The sequence below is a fragment of the Haliotis cracherodii genome, unplaced genomic scaffold (genome assembly GCF_022045235.1).
Source record: "Haliotis cracherodii isolate W230 unplaced genomic scaffold, xgHalCrac1.p SCAF_32, whole genome shotgun sequence".
NCBI lineage: Eukaryota > Metazoa > Mollusca > Gastropoda > Lepetellida > Haliotidae > Haliotis > Haliotis cracherodii.
In genome coordinates, this window is record NW_027266289.1 from 2,868,567 (window position 1) to 2,889,975 (window position 21,409).

Sequence of the window (21,409 nt, forward strand, 5' to 3'; positions counted from 1 at the left end):
ACCCCTGAACCCAGTACCCCTGAACCCTAGAACCCATGTACCCCTGAACCACAGTACCCATGTACCCCTGAACTCCAGTTACCCTGAACCCCAGTACCCCTGTACCCATGAACCCCAGGATCCATGTACCCCTGTACCCCTGAACCACAGTACCCATGTACCCCTTAACCCCAGGATCCATGTACCCCTGAACCACAGTACCCATGTACCCCTGAACCCCAGTACCCCTAGTACCCATGTACCCCTGAACCCCAGTACCCATGTACCCCTGAACCTAAGTACCCATGTACCCCTGAACCCAAGGATCCATGTACCCCTGTACCCCTGAACCACAGTACCCATGTACCCCTGAACCCAGTACCCCTGAACCCTAGAACCCATGTACCCCTGAACCACAGTACCCATGTACCCCTGAACTCCAGTTACCCTGAACCCCAGTACCCCTGTACCCATGAACCCCAGGATCCATGTACCCCTGAACCACAGTACCCATGTACCCCTGAACCCCAGTACCCCTAGTACCCATGTACCCCTGAACCCCAGTACCCCTAGTACCCATGTACCCCTGAACCTAAGTACCCATGTACCCCTGAACCCAAGGATCCATGTACCCCTGTACCCCTGAACCACAGTACCCATGTACCCCTGAACCACAGTACCCATGTACCCCTGAACCCTAGTACCCATGTACCCCTGAACCCCTAGTACCCATGTACCCCTGAACCTAAGGATCCATGTACCCCTGTACCCCTGAACCTAAGTACCCATGTACCCCTGAACCCAAGGATCCATGTACCGCTGTACCCCTGAACCCATGTACCCCTGAACCACAGTACCCATGTACCCCTGAACCACAGTACCCATGTACCCCTGAACCCCAGTACCCCTGAACCCTAGTACCCATGTACCCCTGAACCCATGTACCCTGAACCCCTGAACCCATGTACCCTGAACCCCTGAACCACAGTACCCATGTACCCCTGAACCACAGTACCCATGTACCCCTGAACCCCAGGATCCATGTACCCCTGAACCCCAGTACCTATGTACCCCTGAACCCCATTACCCATGTACCCCTGAAGATCTAGGTAGAGTAGCTCTCAGGTCTGAAGCAACCCTTGCTTGCCATGAAAGGCGACTATGCTTGTCAAAAGAGGCAACTAATGGAATCACAAGGTCAGGCTCGCTGGCTTGGTTGATCATCACATCCAAAATGCGTGGATTGATGCTCCAGATATCAATCACAGGAAATCTGGTCCAGACTCGATTATTACAGACCGCTGTCACATAGCTGGAACAGTGACTGCCATGCGCGTCAACAGGTGAGGTGAAGGTGAAATGGGGTTTAACGTCGTGCCCAAGATTATTGCACTTATATAGCGATGTGCATGCACGTGTGTGTGTGTGTGGCTGCTTGTACTAGTCAGGACTGATGCCGATTTATAGTGCTAGCTCACTGAGATACCATGCCGCAGTTTAACATGAATACCCCACTCAGACACAGTATACTGACTCCGAGCCGACCAGTCCTTGTTTTAGCCCCTTAATGCTGAGCGCCAGACAGGGTAACAACAAGTACCATCTTTTAACGTCTTTTGGTATGACGCGGCGGGGGATCGAACCCCGGACCTTCCGCTCTCCGGTGGGACGCTCTACCACAAGACCACGGAGGCAGCCTGCGCGTCATCAAACATATGTTGTAGGTTGTCACAGGACCTACAGCCTTGCATGCTGCTGAAGGCATTGTATATGATGAGTCCATCACAGGGAGACAGCTTGGGTGAGGGATGTCGACGATGCTGGAGGCAGTGTGAGGTTGATGAGTCTATCATTACGCGGTGAGTTGGGAGGGTGTGTGATACGTCAGTGTCGTGATCAGTCACAAACTAATATACACATCAAGTGGGATATAATCATCCATCACATGATGGCAGGAGTCAGTGACATCAAGCAAGGAAAGGAGTTGGTATTTTGAAAAATTCAGCCAGTGTATCTATCCTCCATCAATAAAACTTCCCTTTGATTTCTGATAGTAGAAACAATCATTCATCATCGTCAGCAGACATCAGCTGGGACATGTCTCTCTCAGGCGAAGGAGGTACACGACATATGGGCCAAGGGAGACAACTCCTGGCACATATGACATCAGCTGGATCATGGCTCGAGTCTAGGAACATCGTCTGAGGCCAATATATACATGACACTTGACATGGCTCGAGTCTAGGAACATCTTCTGAGGCCAATATATACATGTCACTTGACATGGCTCGAGTCTAGGAACATCGTCTGAGGCCAATATATACATGACACATGACATGGCTTGAGTCTAGGAACATTGTCTGAGGCCAATATATACATGACACATGACATGGCTTGAGTCTAGGAACATTGTCTGAGGCCAATATATACATGACACATGACATGGCTTGAGTCTAGGAACATTGTCTGAGACCAATATATAAATGACACATGACATGGCTTGAGTCTAGGAACATTGTCTGAGGCCAATATATACATGACACATGACAAACATTACATATACATCAAGTCTCAAAAATTATCATCTCTTCTCATCTGTAGTAAGTATGTTCAGATGAGCATCTACGTATAACATAACATATATCGCATCGCATCTCATGTATCAGATATCGCATCTCACGTATCAGATATCGCATCTCACGTATCAGACATCATATCTCACTTATCAGACATCGCATCTCACACACCTGACATGGCATCCCATGTATCACGTATCAGATATCGCATTTCACGTATCATGTATCAGATATCACCTCTCACATATCAGATATTATATCTCACGTATCACGTATCAGATATCACATCTCACGTATCATGTATCAGATATCTCATGTCAGGTATCAGATATTGTATCTCACGTATCACGTATCAGATATCGCATCTCACGTATCATGTATCAGATATCGCATCTCACGTATCAGATATCTCACACTTCACATACGAGATATCTCATCTCACGTATCACATATCAGATTTCGTATCTCACGTATAATGTATCAGATATCACATCTCACAATTCACATATATATATCAGATATCGCATCTCACTTATCATGTATCAGATATCACATCTCAAGTATCACATATGAGATATAGCATCTCATGTATCACGTATCAGATATCACATCTCACATATTATATATCAGATATCTCATCTCAAATTTCACATACCTTCATGTAACCGACCATCCAGTTTTCATCCATCGTCAGATCTGTCAATCAAGGGTTACCATGGAAACCCAGTATGTCACAAATATGATAAATGTCAGCAGGTTGTTCCAGAGAATATCACCCTATCAACTGAGGGGCCGAGCTTAAAGAACCTTCAGTATCAGTTTGTCAGTTACATCCGGGGGACGGGGGATGGGGGAGATACGAGTTGTATCACCCAGGACTGCAGGAATGTGGGTGATGATGCTGTGACAGATGATGTTCACCTTGCAGCCCCAGCAACAGCAACGCAGAGAGGAAGGGTCCAGCGGGTATTTCCCTGATCTCAAGGCACAACCAACATTGACACACTTTCAAGCCTCAGAAACAAATCAAAATCAACTGTCAATTCTAACTGGTTGAAACTCAGCCACAAAAGATGGTCGGTATATTGAAATGTATACTAGATTTCCTTGCTTATATCAACTGATACGGAAATACAAATTTCAGCAAACTAAACTCTTCAACTCAGATTGTAAATGATTTACACTCATACCCTCATCATATCTGGGTGGTTGTCTTGACCACACTGGACACAGCCAGACACAGATGGACACAGCCAGACACAGATGGACTCAGATGGACTCAGATGGACTCAGATAGACACAGATGGACACCGATGGAACGCTTGTAAACTTGAAGATTTGTAACAAATACCAGTAGGATTCAATGGAGGTGCTGATGAGTAGTTACGAAACATTCCCAACTTGAAACAGCCTGGGACATATGGTGACACTATATTCACCACATTTTGATGGTGTACTCCAGCAGATGAACAAGTTCCAATCTAAGAAGACAACACAAGATGATGGCGTCCTCCACCAAGTGGTTTCCATAAACAGAAAACAAGACAACTGAGGATGCAGGTAAACAAGGACCAGCCGACAGGAGAATGATGGCACCTCCCCCTGGAACACCATGTGACGCTGCAGCACCCCCATCCACCGCCCCCTCCCCCAGAGATGTGGCAGTCTACAGATGTAATTACACTCCAGAGTCGAGTCTCACGTGTCCGCGGTGCACAGTGACGGGATACACTGGACGACTCTCCCCCCATCCTCCTCCCTTCCCCTGCCTCCCCCCACCCCTCCTCACTGTATGTAACAACACAATGCCCTGTCCTTGTAGTCTGAGAGTTTAAACCCAAAAAAGAGAGTTCAAAACAGATTAAATTTCAACACTGACAGGCCTCCTCGTTTCCCCTGTTTTTCCACTGCCTGCCATTATCAGGTGTCACATTATCAGCAGATTCATCACATACCCAAATTGAGTTGTATGTCAATTTTCCTGAAGACATTCTCTGCAAGAAAGACTATAACTTGTAGTGATATTATTCTGACCTTAACCAAAGCTTGTTCTTGTTTTCATCAGTGAAGTCTCCTTGACTGTGAGTTTATCATACGACTACTTGCCAGTTATACCACTGCTTGACAGTTATCATACGACTACTTGTCATTTATACCACTGCTTGACAGTTATCATACGACTACTTGCCCGTTATACCACTGCTTGCCAGTTATCATACCACTACTTGCCCGTTATACCACTGCTTGCCGGTTATCATACAACCACTTGCCAGTTATACCACTACTTGCTAGTTATCATACCACTGCTTGACAGTTATCATATAAACTGCTTGACAGTTATCATACCACTACTTGCCGCTTCTCATGCCACTATTTGCCAGTTATGATACAATTACTTGCCAGTTCTCATACCACTACTTGCCAGTTATCATACCACTACTTGCCAGTTATCATACCACTGCTTGCCAGTGATCATACCACTACTTGCCAGTTATCATACCACTATTTGCCAGTTATCATACCACTACTTGCCAGTTATCATACCACTATTTGCCAGTTATCATACCACTATTTGCCAGTTATCATACCACTATTTGCCAGTTATCATGCCACTACTTGCCAGTTATCATACCACTACTTGCCAGTTATCATACCACTATTTGCCAGTTATCATACCACTATTTGCCAGTTATCATGTCACTACTTGCCAGTTATCATACCACTATTTGCCCGTTATCATACCACTATCATACATGGCTACTTGGCGGAGCGCTGAAAGTAAGTGACTAGTGAGGGATGCAGTTCGGAACAGCAAACTGATGCATCCATAAGACTCCGCCATCCATGACCATGACCTGACACAATTTTGTCTTGTCAGTAAATGTGTGGCCTCAACCGGCAATCCATGTCTCTATGAGAGACAAATGAAGACACAAAGTGTCGGCCTAACCGTCCTCCATGCAGAGGTTGTGTTACTGTCTATTCCTCCTCTGGGAAGGGAGATAACCCCGGTCACTGACTGACCTCTGACATTTGTGTGGTACACACAGCAACCTGGGCACTTAGAGGTAGTTGTAGAGATGGAGTCTTGTTGACTCAGGTATTTACAGCTCCTGGAATGTAGCTACACCTTACTGTGTCTGGGCTGCTGTAGGAACAGGTCACAGCTCATCAGCTACTCTAAATATTATTAGAGGCCAAGCTTCTCATATTATATTGGTGGATGGGGGGATGGCAGCGATTTTTCTCGTTTTAATTTTTTACCCACATATGCTGGGGAAAATGGTGGCCTCATGTTAAACACCATCTTCCCATGGCAAGAGCGTCCACTAGCCTTTTTATAAAAGTCTTGTTTCCACCCTTGCCACATCAAGCCCACTTTGCTGTGCTAAAATATGATTTGGACTATCACACATATCGATAGTGCAAACAGAGAACATTTCACAAAATCAACATCCATGACTGGTACACCTTAGTATGAAAGTGATTTTTCGCTGCCTGTCTTTGTTGACACGAATATGGTTTTTCATCATTTAATCACCCAACGATTACCTATCACGGATGAAATCGCAAAGACTTTCCATTTCTGATCGACAAGGTCATCGCCTATGGTAGTCGCCATCTTTGTGAAGCTATACGAGATAAGAACAGCGATCTGATTGTTTTTGCGTTTCAATTACAAGGGGCACAACTCATGAGTGAGTGAGTGAGTGAGTGAGTGAGTGAGTGAGTGAGTTTGATTTTACGCCGCTTTTGACAATATTCCAGCAATATCACGGCGGGGGACACCAGAAATGGGCTTCACACATCGTACCCATGTCGGGAATCGAACCCGGGTCTTTGGCATGACGAGCGAACGCTTTAACCACTAGGCTACCCGACCGCCCCGCAAAACTCATGATCTATGCGAGGTGGCGCCAGGGTCGAGCAAAGAAAAGTGGCCTTGATGTGGCAAGGGTCGAAACTAGGCTTTGATATAGGCTAGTGGACATGCTTGCCACGGAAAGATGGTTTTACACACAGCAGACAATACATTGGCATGGTCAGGAAAACAAAGTATTGTGAGTAAAACCTCCGGAACATGGGGAAACAGATTCTGTGTCACTGGAGCAGTGATCCCAGTAGCTGCATCATTCGGTGATTGTGCTCGAGTCCTGCTAAAAGTGTCACAAAAGTCATACCCAGTCAGTACAGTGACGGGTTGTACATGGTCGCTTGTCACAATGTGTGAAGCCCATTTCGTGAATGTGCTCGAGTCCTGCTAAAAGTGTCACAAAAGCCATACTCAGTCAGTACAGTGATGGGTTCTACAGGGTCGCTTGTCACAATGTGTGAAGCCCCTTTCCCACTTTGTGATTGTGCTCGAGTCCTGCTAATTCTAAATACTTATGTGTGTAGGACAAAAACTGTGTCTGGCAAAAGCCTGCTCATAAGGATTGCCGAGTATAATTGGAAAAAATGTGGCAGATTATCAGATATGAAATGACAATCCAGTAATCAAATCTGCACACAGACACACAGCAGTAACATTACAATTGGATGAAACATCAAACAATGTCAGCCACACAAGTCTGAGGAAAATAATTCAGAGAGAGTGAGTGAGTGAATAAGTGAGTGAGATTTATGCTGCACTGAGTCATATCATACATGAAGGTTTGTCTTGGTTTTGAAACAGCCAAGTATGACCTTGAACTCTGTGCATGACCTTTACCTGTGTGACCTTGACCCAAACTAATCTAACCTTGACCCTGGCAACCTGACATTGACATGAGTTCCAGTTGTTACTTACCCTGTGTTGTTGATGTCTGCGTGGTGCAGTGGTGCGGCTGTTGTAGTGAACATTGACAGGCTTTTTCTTCCTGCGCTGTTGGGAGCGCAAGGTCCCTGACATGGTGCTAGACACAAGTACTGGATCTGTATGACAAACTTGTCACTGTGCTGAGATCATTAGTTGTCCCATACACTGCACTGATGTCCACTGACACAAAACTGACAGTGTGAAGTTGGAAACAGTTTCAATTCTCTGATAATACTGGACACAGATGGTCACAGGTGGTCACAGATTGTCAATCTGCTGCTGCAACACTGAAAGTTCCAGCACAATGAGGAAGGTGTGACTGACACCAACACCACTGACAGCTCCTATAATATTTCAGTGGACTAGTTAGGTGTAATAATTACCCTACTGCCCTATGTATAGTGGGTGATCTTGTGTTGTGTTGACAGCCATGTTGTGGACAGCCAGCCAGGGATCAGTCAACACCAGGACAGACACAGAGGAGGCTTTGTGTGAGGGCGGGGGAGGGCGGGGGAAGGCGGGGGAGGGCGGAGGGGTGGGGACAACAGTATCACCAGTTCCACACAGTGGGCATGTTTGACAAAGAGCCTTTGTCTCACCTGTGTTGTATACTCAGGGGCTGTCCTGGGGATCTCTTCCTTCTAATGTTAGAAACCGATAGCCACACAAACACTTTGAAACAGAGAGCACTGATATTTGCGTCTGCCTGTCCTTTCACCACTGATGTACCACTGATGTACTACTAAGTGTACCACTGATGTACCACTGATGTACCACTAAGTGTACCACTGATGTACTACTAAGTGTACCACTGATGTACCAATGACGTACCACTGATGTACCACTAAGTGTACCACTGATGTACCACTGATGTACCACTAAGTGTACCACTGATGTACTACTAAGTGTACCACTGATGTACCAGTGACGTACCACTATGTGTACCACTGATGTACCACTCCAGAGTGTGTGCTGTACTCCTGAAGTAGTCAACTGGGACCTTCATAAGCTTGTCAACTGATCAACTGGTGTCTCAGATGTCTCCACTGCTAAATTGACAGCACATCTTTAACATTCTCTATAGGATAATCTCCTCTGTTGTTTCCCCTGCACACACGACTCCTCACACATTCCTCATCTGCCCTTCAAAGCTGTCAGTACAACACACATACACAGCCTCTTGCCTCTTCTGTCCTGTCCTATGTTCCCCTATAACCCAAGATGTGACACTATGTTGTGTCCAGCTCAGACAGACCAAGATGTGACACTATGTTGTGTTCAGCTCATATAGTTCCAGTGTGACACTATGTTGTGTCCAGCTCATATAGTTCCCAGTATGACACTATGTTGTGTCCAGCTCATATAGTTCCCAGTGTGACACTATGTTGTGTCCAGCTCATATAGTTCCCAGTGTGACACTATGTTGTGTCCAGTGCATATAGTTCCCAGTGTGACACTATGTTGTGTCCAGCTCATATAGTTCCCAGTGTGATACTATGTTGTGTCCAGCCAAATAGTTCCCAGTGTGACACTATGTTGTGTCCAGCGCATATAGTTCCCAGTGTAACACTATGTTGTGTCCAGCTCGGAGAGCTCCAGATATGTCCCTATGTTGTGTCCAGCTCATATAGTTCCCAGTGTGACACTATGTTGTGTCCAGCTCTTCCCTATGTCACACTATGGTGTGACCAACCCAACAATCACTAGCCTCTGTGACACTGGTTAATATGGAAGTTATAACACAGGCAGTACCGAGAAACTCAACAAGAGATGATTTTGTACCTCAAAGGAATTGTGCCACTTTTCCAACACCATCGACTGTCACCCTCTCAATCTGAGAAGCCAGGCATCAACTGTCACCCTCTCAATCTGAGCAGCCAGGCATCATCTGGTTACTTCCAAAAACTGGGATCCATTCAGAATGACAAAGTCACAAAAAAACACTAACCAAACACAATGTCCATAAACAATTCCCATAAAGCGTTAATCCTCGTTATTCCTGTTTCCCCGACACCGAGGGATGCTCCACACCGACACGACTCCGGCCACTGCCTGCACACTATCAACCTGTTTACTATAACACCGCCCACGGCGTGGCCCAGCCCAGCTCGGCCATTGTTTGTGATGTGATTAGTTAATTAAACATCCCCACACACCCCAGCCGTAGTGGACTGACCGACAGGAGGGATGGGGAGGGGGAGGAGGGTTCACCTGTACTTGACCACTACTTGGTAAACGCAGGTATGACCCCCTGAGGTGTTTTCGGATTCTGTGTTGAGTTCTGGTGATCTGGTATACACTGGCGTCACATGCAGGCTGTTCACCCATACAGACAGATCCTGACATGTGACAGACTCCGCCAGTTATTGACCACTACTTGGTAAACGCAGGTATGACTCCCTGAGGTGTTTTCGGATTCTGTGTTGAGTTCTGGTGATCTGGTATACACTGGTGTCACATGCAGGCTGTTCACCCATACAGACAGATCCTGACATGTGACAGACTCCGCCAGTAATTGACCACTACTTGGTAAACGCAGGTATGACTCCCTGAGGTGTTTTCGGATTCTGTGTTGAGTTGGGAGATCTGGTATACACTGGCGTCACATGCAGGCTGTTCACCCATACAGACAGATCCTGACATGTGACAGACTCCGCCAGTAATTGACCACTACTTGGTAAACGCAGGTATGACTCCCTGAGGTGTTTTCGGATTCTGTGTTGAGTTCTGGTGATCTGGTATACACTGGCTCCACATGCAGGCTGTTCACCTACACAGACAGATCCTGACATGTGACAGACTGACAGTCTGCAGGTGAACTCCACCAGTAGTCATGCATGGAAGTCCACATGTCAGTATATGAATATGACATAAGATACATCATCCGACATTCCAGCAGTCACACCCTGTCTTGACAGATCACCAGGTACGCCCATCTCTCCATCCAGATACACATGTGTTACCTAGGTAACGCCCCTGTCTCACAATACTCTCATTATGATGTTATCATAATTACTTATCTCATATCAGGGTTAGAAATTGCCACTAGTCCTATAGTCCTTAACAAACTGCCCAATGGTAAAGGTATCATAAGGACTAGTAAAAAATTGCCATTTTTAAGGGTTTTGCTATGTTATCATTATAAGGACTAGTGGACGAAAACTGTTAGTTGCTAACGCTGCATATCATATACCGTATGGACGTAATAAGCGCCCGATCTAATAAGCGCCCACAGCGACATTTGCTAATATATTGGCAAGTGAACAATCCCAATTAGCACCCATTCTGATTGATCAATGTACACAAGACTTTAATGTAATCGTGTATAATACGCACTCGTGTGTTTTTGCACCCTTAATTATGGGCATTAAAATTCTATAAACATTTCAGCCTGTCAGCAAAAACCACAAAATTTACAATCTTTCAACTCTATTTTTTTCACCAAAATAATATTCTAAAAAGAGCCCCTTACTTCCAATTGTGAGAGCGCCCTGGACGCTTATTATGTAGAATACAGTAATATCATATCCTCTGATGGCACATGTTTGCTAGTCCTGCGCCATGACTGTGGAATTGATATATATTTCTTAATGTTTTTCACTTAAGCCTGGGAAACTATAGACCAAACTAAACGCACTCCAGCAGATGAGGATTCTTTTGAAAAAAAAATACACAGCAGGGGAGGAAAGTTTCTCTCTTAAAAAGAAAAATGACAATTATTTAAAAGAAATGTGTTAGTCTACCATCTATTCAGTGCCTCGCCTGGGTTGCACAAACTCACTTTTCCCCTTTTCTGAAACACATTAAATGGCCTGGTCGGGGCTGTGTGCGACATACGCTTGAAGTCGGAAAGTGCCCATTAAATCTCCAATATTCGTAAGTAAGAGACAACTGGCAAATGATCATGTCATGATTTCATCAACTTTTAAAGAAAATTCATATATCCTTTTCAAAATTGAAAAATAAGTCAGGACATTGTATGTGGCAATCTGTCAGTGTCCTGGAATATGAACTAATCAGAAATAGCAGAGCTCCAGATAAGCTGCGTATCTGAGAAAATGCAGAAATACGCAGTAAAATAATATCCAAGCGTATCAAATACGCAACGAACATTACAGATACGCTACAAAAATAAAACTTGTCCGTATAATCAAAATATTGTAAAGTAACCCTGCGTATTCGATTAGCAAATCAGCAACTAATTTTGAAATTATAAACGGGCATTCCGTCAACCTTGCCAAACTCCACGATGACAGTTACATCATGATTATTTGCCATCACACTTTCTTGTGGAAGTATCGTCGTATTTTTGAGTCCTGTAAAGCTCTCGAACCCACACAACACCAGTTTGCAGGGACTAGATGAATAGTGTTTTTAGATTTTTAACTTAAATACCCACATGTGTAAAAACTAGTGGGTAACAGAAATTTGAATACCCAGATAGAATTACTGATACCCAGTGATTTTAAAATGCATTGGTAAAATACCCACAACACCAAAAGCTTATCTGGAGCTCTGAATAGTAAGTGTTTTTCGGACTGTGTACGTATCCAGGTAAGCACCAGGTTATACCACTGTTTTTACTCCATCTCAATCACAAAAGACCCAATTACACACCAGATGTCGCCCATCATGGTCAGCCATCACGCCATCACACCCAGCTCTCACCCTAGTGGCTCAACACACAGGAATTATCATATCACAACAACCCCCATCAGACATCAAGCCAACAGCCCATGGCGCTAAATTGGCCATTAGTGAAATTAGTCAGATACATACAGAGTTATCTCCCTTCCACACACGCCTTGAGGTCAGGGGTCGGCCATTAAAGTGTGGTGGTACATTGTTCATAATGACCTGTGTTGTGCAGGGCATTATGTGATGATAACGTCCAGGTCACATGTCAGGTCGTGTGGGATGCCAGGTGCATTGTCTCAATAATGGTTTGTATCACGGAGGCAGTGATTCTAGAGGACATATCTAGTGCCTGCCAGTTGAAGTTTTTAATGTTGTTTGTTTGTTGCTTTACACTGCACTCAACAATAGTATTGTAATTAATTAAACCAGTCCAGTGCAACGATGATGATGATGATGATGATGATGATGGTTGGTTGGTTGGTTGTTTGCTACACTCAGCAATATTCCAGCTATATGACGTCTGTCTATAAATAATGGAGTCTGGACCAGACAATCCAGTGATTAATATCATGAGCATTGATCCACGCAATTGGGATCAATGACATGCATCAACCAAGTCAGCGAGCCTGACCACCCAATCCGCATAGTCGCTATTGCGACAAGAATAGTCGCCTTTTACGGCAAGCATGGGTTGCTGAAGACCTATGCTGATGATGAAGCTGCAGATTGTCTTCACTTTTATGACACAAGTTTCACTGTAAAACTGTAAACTGAGGACAAACAGGCATCGGCAGACATCTTCACTTGACAAAAGGACACCTTGGACATGATGCAGATGGATTTGTTTGGTTGTTTGGTTGTTTGGTTGGTTGGTTGGTTGGTTGGTTGGTTGTTTAACGCCGCACTCAGCAATATTCAAGCTATATGACGGCGGTCTGTAAATAGTCGAGTCTGGACCTGACAATCCAGTGATTGATATCATGAACATCGATCCACGCAATTGGGATCGATGACATGCATCAACCAAGTCAGCGAGCCTGACCACCCGATCCTGTTAGTCACCTTTTACGACAAGCAGTCACCTTTTACGACAAGCATGGGTTGCTGAAGACCTATTCTACCCCGGAATCGTCACGGGTCTGATGCAGATGGAGAGGTGTGGACAAGATTCTCCTGTGGAGGATATCAGGGGCAGAGGATCTTGGGGGGTTCTGGGGGTTCAAACCCCCCCTTTTCAAAATGACACATAAGAAGTGATATCGCATGAACATTACTAGTGTTCATCCACAAACACTAACTACTTAAAATCCTACTGTGACACCCTATAAAAAATCCTAGATCCGCCCCTGGACATGTTAAACAACCTGCTCCGCCTGGCTAGGAAAGTCTGAAGCAGTTCTGCTCACTGTCAGTGTGAAGCAAGGCAATATATCTCAGCAGGAAGATTTAGTCATCACCATGATGGAAGCCATGGGTTGGGATATCTGGGTACACAAGCTATTGTTTCCGTGGTCATCAGGCTCAAAGTAATCACCTCACTAAGGAGGTCAGAGTGGACACTATTAACCTCTGACCTGTATCAGTGTGTGGTCTGCAGGGAGGGACAGCCAGGGGGCAGGTGAGGGCAGGGGAGGAAGGGGTTAAGATTGGGAGGAAGGGGGTAAGGAGGTAGGAGATCAGACAGGGTGGGAGGGAGAAGGAATGATGGGAGGCAGGAGGAATGGTGGGAGGGAGAAGGAATGGTGTGAGGGAGAAGGAATGGTGGGAGGGAGAAGGAATGGTGGGTGGGAGGGAGGGAGAAGGAAGGATGGGTGAGAGGGAGGAAGAAGGAATGGTGGAAGGGAGAAGGAATGGTGGGTGGGAGGGAGGGAGAAGGAAGGATGGGTGAGAGGGAGGGAGAAGGAAGGATGGGTGAGAGGAAGGAAGGATGGGTGGGAGGGAGGGAGAAGGAAGGATGGGTGGGAGGGAGGGAGGGAGGGAGAAGGAAGGATGGGTGGGAGGGAGGGAGGGAGGGAGGGAGGGAGAAGGAAGGATGGGTGGGAGGGAGGGAGAAAAAAGGATGGGTGGGAGGGAGCGAGAAGGGAGGATGGGTGAGAGGGAGGGAGGGAGAAGGAAGGATGGGTGGGAAGGAGGGAGAAGGAAGGATGGGTGGGAGGGAGGGAGGGAGGGAGGGAGAAGGAAGGATGGGTGGGAGGGAGGGAGGGAGGGAGGGAGGGAGAAGGAAGGATGGGTGGGAGGGAGGGAGAAAAAAGGATGGGTGGGAGGGAGCGAGAAGGGAGGATGGGTGAGAGGGAGGGAGGGAGGGAGAAGGAAGGATTGGTGGGAGGGAGGGAGGGAGGGAGGGAGGGAGAAGGAAGGATTGGTAGGAGGGAAGGAGGGAGGGAGAAGGAAGGATGGGTGGGAGGGAAGGAGGGAGGGAGGGAGAAGGAAGGTTTGGGGGGAGGGGAGAAGCGTGGACTGGTTTATCTGGGAGTTATCTGACAAGCTCTTGTGTTACCCAGGAACATTAAACACAGGACAAGTAGACACACGAGCCAGCCCTGGTAATCTGATCCACTGTAAGGAGGAAAGTAGAACCACTGACACACAGGAATGGGGGTGGAGGTTTGCAGCAATAGAAACTGGCAGTCCTGTAGTCCTTGCAAAGGGTCCAAGGACTAGTAGAAATTTGCCATTCTTAAGGGTTTGCTATGTGTGACCATTATAAGGATTAAAAATGTTAGTTGCTAACGCTGAGTGCAAACCCCAGCTTTGTCATCATTCACTTTCCAAGTCAATGTGTATCAGTTTTTTACAACATTGACTTTCTAGGTCAATGCGTATCAGTTTTTTACAACATTCACTTTCCAGGTCAATGTGTATCAGTTTTTTACAACATTCACTTTCCAGGTCAATGTGTACCAGTTTTTTACAACATTGACTTTCCAGGTCAATGTGTATCAGTTTTTTACAACATTCACTTTCCAGGTCAATGTGTATCAGTTTTTTACAACATTAACTTTCCAGGGTCAATATGTATCAGTTTTTTACAACATTGACTTTCCAGGTCAATGTGTATCAGTTTTTTACAACATTAACTTTCCAGGGTCAATATGTATCAGTTTTTTTACAAAATTCACTTTCCAGAACAAAGTGTATCAGTTTTTTACCACATTCACTTTCCAGGGTCAATGTGTATCAGTTTTTTACAAAATTCACTTTCCAGGTCAATGTGTATCAGTTTCTTACAACATTCACTTTCCAGGTCAATGTGTATGAGTTTCTTACAACATTAACTTTCCAGGTCAATGTGTATCAGTTTCTTACAACATTCACTTTCCAAGTCAATGTGTATCAGTTTCTTACAACATTCACTTTCCAAGTCAATGTGTATCAGTTTCTTACAACATTCACTTTCCAGGGTCAATATGTTTCAGATTGTTACAACATTGACTTTCCAGGTCAATGTTTATCAGTTTTTTACAACATTCACTTTCCAAGTCAATGTGTATCAGTTTCTTACAACATTCACTTTCCAGGGTCAATATGTATCAGTTTTTTACAACATTCACTTTCCAAGTCAATGTGTATCAGTTTCTTACAACATTCACTTTCCAGGGTCAATATGTATCATTTTTTTACAACATTCACTTTCCAGGTCAATGTGTATCAGTTTTTTACAACATTAACTTTCCAGGTCAATGTGTATCAGTTTTTTACAACATTAACTTTCCAGGTCAATGTGTATCAGTTTCTTACAACATTCACTTTCCAGGTCAATATGTATCAGTTTTTTATAACATTCACTTTCCAGGTCAATGTGTATCAGTTTTTTACAACATGCCCCTACTCAACCCTTGTCAGAATCCTGGCTCTGAGCACAGCTGCATGCTGGGAGTTCAATCCGCTGACATACAGGGACAGTGAGTGAGTGAGTGAGTGAGTATGGTTTTACGCCGCTTTTAGCAATATTCCAGCAATATCATGGTGGGGGACACCAGAAATGGGCTTCACACATTGTACCCATGTCGGGAATCGAACCCGGGTCTTCGGCGTGACGAGCAAACGCTTTAACCACCAGGCTACCCAACCGCCCCGACATACAGGGACAACGCACACACATCGGCAGTCGGGACATGAACAGACAACATCAGCACAAGACAAACAACTAAACCACACCCGCCAGTATTAAAGCTGCATGTACAACCATGCATCACACTAATCTCACATCTTGTCTTCTCCGTTATCAAAAGAACAAAAATCATGCAAATTTGACCATAAATGTCAGATATAGAAAATTCAACACACACCATACCACAAGAAAGTAAGGTAAAAACACACACCACACCACAAGAAATTAAGGTAAGGGAGGTAACTTGGTAAACCCACCCAGAGTGGCAGTTGTCAATGACAGAAAACAAGACAAACACAGCACCACCTAGGGGGATAACTCTCCCTCCAGGGGAGACAACTCTAGTCTATGGGAGGTCAGGGAGCCTCGTGTGAGAGTCACGCAGCTGCAGGAAGATGTCACTCAGTGGGCAGTCAGACACAAGGCACTACAAATGTGAGATTTTACAGCAGCTTCATTGGATTTAATCTGAGCCCCCAATGTGAATGACTTGTGACACTGCAGCTACCTACACACACGGGGGCTCCCTGACACTGCCCTCACATCACCAGCAGCCCACAGTCAGAACACAGGAACTTACCCGTCTCTTGACATGCCGCCGCCTCTGTACAGCCCAAACACAACACAGCCATTAGTACACGATCAGCCGGGCATACACCTGGTTCTGTACTGTACACTGGGCATATTCCTGATTCTGTACTATACACTGGGCCTATTCCTGATTCTGTACTATACACTGAGCATATACCTGGTTCTACACAATACAACGGGCATATACCTGGTCCTACACAATACACCGGGCATATACCTGGTTCCATATAAAACACTGGGCATATACCTGGTTCTACACAATACAACGGGCATATACCTGGTCCTACACAATACACCCGGCATATACCTGGTTCCATATAAAACACTGGGCATATACCTGGTTCTACACAATACACTGGGCATATACCTGGTTCTACACAATACACTGGGCATATACCTGGTTCTACACAATACACTGGGCATATTCCTGATTCTGTACGATACACCGGGCATACACCTTGTTCTGTACTATACAGTGGGCATATACCTGGTTCTACACAATACACTGGGCATATACCTGGTTTGACATAATACACTAGGCATATACCTGGTCCTACACAATACACTGGGCATATACCTGGTCCTACATAATACACTTGTCACATACGTGGTTCTACACAATACACCGGGCATATACCTGGTTCTACACAATGCACCGGGCATATACCTGGTTCGACAAAATACACCGGGCATATACCTGGTTCTACACAATACACTGGGCATATACCTGGTTCTACACAATGCACTGGGCATATACCTGGCTCTACATAATACACTGGGCATATACCTGGTCCTACATAATACACTGGGCATATACCTGGTCCTACATAATACACTGGGCATATACCTGGTTCTACAAAATACACTGGGCATATACCTGGTCCTACATAATACACTGGGCATATACCTGGTTCTACACAATACACTGGGCATATACCTGGTTCTACACAATGCACCGGGCATATACCTGGTCCTACATAATACACTGGGCATATACCTGGTTCTACACAATACACTGGGCTTATACCTGGCCCTACATAATACATTTGGCATATACCTGGTTTCATATAAAACACTGGGCACATACATGGCTTTAAGCAGTGGGCATATACCTGGTTATTATCATACACTGGGCATATACCTGGTTCAATACAATGCACCAGACATATAGCAACTAGTCTTCAACAAGATACTAAGTTGGGCATCAACACTGCAGGCAGGAAAAACTCTGTGTATCAACAGCTGAGATGCACCATCCTGCAGCCCCACTGCTGTGAAAGATGTATCAAAGGGAGTTAACTCACCTCTTCCACCTCGACGTCGCTGTCCATGTTGAGTTTGTCTCGTGTTCCACGCCGTCCCGGGGACGCTGCCCGTTTGCTGAGGCTGGGACTGCCCAGTATTGGGCTGCTTCCGTCCAGCTGTCTCCTAGCAACAGATCAACAAGTGTCAGAACCAACACCTATGGAACCTGCCTGTATACTGATGGCAATAAATAAGGGAACGATGCCTGTGTAATGTACTCGGCAGACAAACAGACAGTTTGTAGGGAGCTCGCCAGGCACACTGCAACCTCGCTAATCAACTGTGATCAGTTTAAACTTTTCACACATCCTTTTGTCATCAATAAGCTGATGTGCATTTTGGGATCAAATAGCATTTTACAAAAACATTTACAATCATAACCACTTTGATCTGAATCAGAAGGAGGCTTATTCTGACAGAGTTAAGTGTCTGTAATGAATCTGTCTGTAATGGATGCATCTGTAAGGGATGTGTCTGTGATGAATGTGTCTGTAACAGATGTGTATAAGAGAGATATTCTGATTTACCATAGTGTCTGTAATGGATACATCTGTAACGGATGCATCTGTAACAGATGCGTCTGTAATGAATGTGTCTGTAACGGATGTGTCTGTAACGGATGTGTCTGTAACGGATGTGTCTGTAATGGATGTGTCTGTAATGGATGAGTTTGTGACAAATGTGTCTGTAACAGATGTATCTGTAACAGCTATGTAGAAGAGAAGAAAGAGTCAGTACGTGTTGCTAAGTTTTGCGGGCTTCCCAGTGAGGTTTTCGAGGCTGGCGAGGGCGTGGTCTCGCTCCGACTTGAGGTGTTGTAGCTGCCGCACGGCGGTGTCCCGTTCCTCCAGCGCCTGTGACTTCTCCCGCAACACTGCGTCCCTCTCCTTCAGGGCCAGCTCAAAACTCAGCTGGAGAGCCTGGGTCGGGTTGCTCTCATCACCAGCATCTACCAACAAAACATGCTGTATAGCACTTGTATATCATGGGCATGACACCCGTATATCATGGGCACAACACTCGTATATCATGGCTGAGGCACTCATGTATCTAGGACGTAACACACATATATCATGGGAAAAACACTCGTATACCATGGGCACAACACGCGTATATCATGGGCACAACACGCGTATATCATGCGCACAAGAATCATATATCATGGACACAACACTCGTATATCATGTGCACAACACTCGTATATCATGGGCACAACAATCATATATCATGAGCACAACAATCGTATATCATGGGCACAACACTCGTATATCATGGGCAATGACACAGCCTGTAACAGTGAGTGAATGACTATGGTTTTACGCCGCTTTCAGCAATAATCCAGCAATATCACGGCAGGGTACACCAGAAATGGTCTTCACACATTGCACCCATGGCTGGAATCGAACCCGGGTCTTCAACGTGACAACCGAAGAGGTTAACCACCCGGCTACCCCCAGTGACCGCCCATAGTCTGTAACATGGGAGATTCCGAGCCGACCAGTCCTTGTCTACACCCCTAAATACCGAGCGCTAGGCAGGGTAACAACAAGTACCATCTTTAGATTCCCACCAGGACATCGCAGGTATATATAATAGAGATAATCTCACTGATACATCGCTTGTATTTCAAGGGTAGAACATCACCAATATATATCACTTATATATATATATATATATATATATATATCACAGGAATTAAACAAATATATATAACTGGTTTCTAAAACAGCCTCAGAAAGCTGATAACATATGGCATTATATCGTTAGTACATCAAAAGTTTATTACAAGAAATGACTTAAAAATCAGCATGAAATTGGTTTACAAATGAAATACATTGTTCATTGGTCTATTACTGGCACCGCCCTGAAACACCAGGCAGGAAATTGTGACAGTGTTTTAAAGTGAGTGAGTTAAAATTTAACGGCATTTAGAAATGTATGGGGGTCCGGGGATCCTTGAAGCGTACTCCTATACAATGTAAATCAAGGGACTGTTTGTTTGTTTGTTTGATTCAAACGTTTGTTAGTTGTTTAACGCCGCACTCAGCAATATTCAACCTGTATGACGGTGGTCTGTAAATAATAAAATCTGGACTAGATAATCCAGTGATTGACATCATGAACATCGATCCACACAATTGGGATACGATGACATGCATCAACTAAGTCAGCGAGCCTGACCACCACATCCTGTTAGTCGACCCTACGACAAGCATAGTGGCCTTTTAGGGCAAACATAGGTTGCTGAATCAAGCGACTGACTAAACTTACCATATCAACGCAGGCACTTAGTCTTGTCATACAGACCCTCATACAAATATAGCCAATACAGCCCATGAAAGTCTATAATGTTTGGCAAGTCTAGATTACTGAAGTATCTGAAAATGAAGAGTCTCTAGGCTCCTTTTTATTATATTTTTATTAAGATATTTAACAACTGATTTTTTTATGTAAGATATGTTCATTTCAGAGACCATCTGTCAGTCTACCAGGCAGTATATGTAGCGTACATCACTGTCACCATAACGATGACAACGATGGCGAGATGACTGAGGAAGACAGGTGATAGTAACAAGGAGAGACAAGGAGAGTCATAGAAGGAACTAAAGTCACAGTATGACAGTCACACACGTCACACGTCTGTCACACGTCTGTCACACGTCTGTCACACATCACAGCAGTGAGGACATCAGTACTGTATAGATGAGCTGCTGGGCGAGTTGCTGGCATAGTCTACATATTTCTTTGACACTGTCTCCCGTACACTGATACAGATTCTGCCAGAATCTGAGATAACCAGAGCTACAAATATGCTGTGTATTTCCGCAAAATCACCCCGCCTCCCCACTCCATCCCACCCCAAAATATTCAAAACCCAATTACTTTCAATTAACTTGTGTACAGAAACGCATGCTTGAAATGAAAAACTCAAATTATAAAAACAGCACGTGTAAATACCCAATGAAACTTTTCCAGCTTGCGTACAAAGGAGCTATTTCCGAAACACAATTACGGGCTAATTAACTTTCCAAGTCAAACCTATATATTTAGAACATGTATATACATTACATTTTTTTTAAATCTTAAAATGTTCACTAATTTGGGGAAAAGTGAAGAAATATTGGTTACCCAATTAAAAATGTACTAACCAAATTAAAATAGAAACCCAAGAGTAAATTTTAACTCAATTGCTCCAAAAGTTATGTAGGTACTGATGACAGTAAGCCTTTTTTTAATTTTTTTTTTTTTTTGGGGGGGGGGGGGGGGGGGGGGTGGGGGGTGGGGGGGGGAGAGGGTTTGTGTTTATTCTGCAGGACATATGAGAGTTTAGTGTGTCCTGTCTGTGACTCACCCCCTGGAATGTGGGGAGGGATTTCTACATGAAGAACAAGGCAGACAGGTTGTCTCTCT

At 44.8% G+C, this 21,409-nt stretch overlaps 1 protein-coding gene across 2 annotated transcripts in view; it reads right to left on the minus strand.

Moving 5' to 3' along the window:
* The window catches only part of LOC139477180 (tight junction protein ZO-1-like), a 125,081-nt gene that overhangs the window by 81,544 nt on the left and 22,128 nt on the right, over positions 1–21,409 (minus strand). The window contains exons 2-3 of one of the 2 annotated variants that reach the window (XM_071259738.1): positions 18,737–18,947; positions 17,998–18,121 (exon numbers count right to left, since the gene is read on the minus strand). In XM_071259738.1, coding sequence (XP_071115839.1) covers positions 17,998–18,121; positions 18,737–18,947 — 335 coding nt within the window. Of the gene's footprint in view, positions 1–3,210; positions 3,494–17,997; positions 18,122–18,736; positions 18,948–21,409 lie in introns of those variants that run through there. The other variant, XM_071259734.1, reaches the window with a different exon arrangement.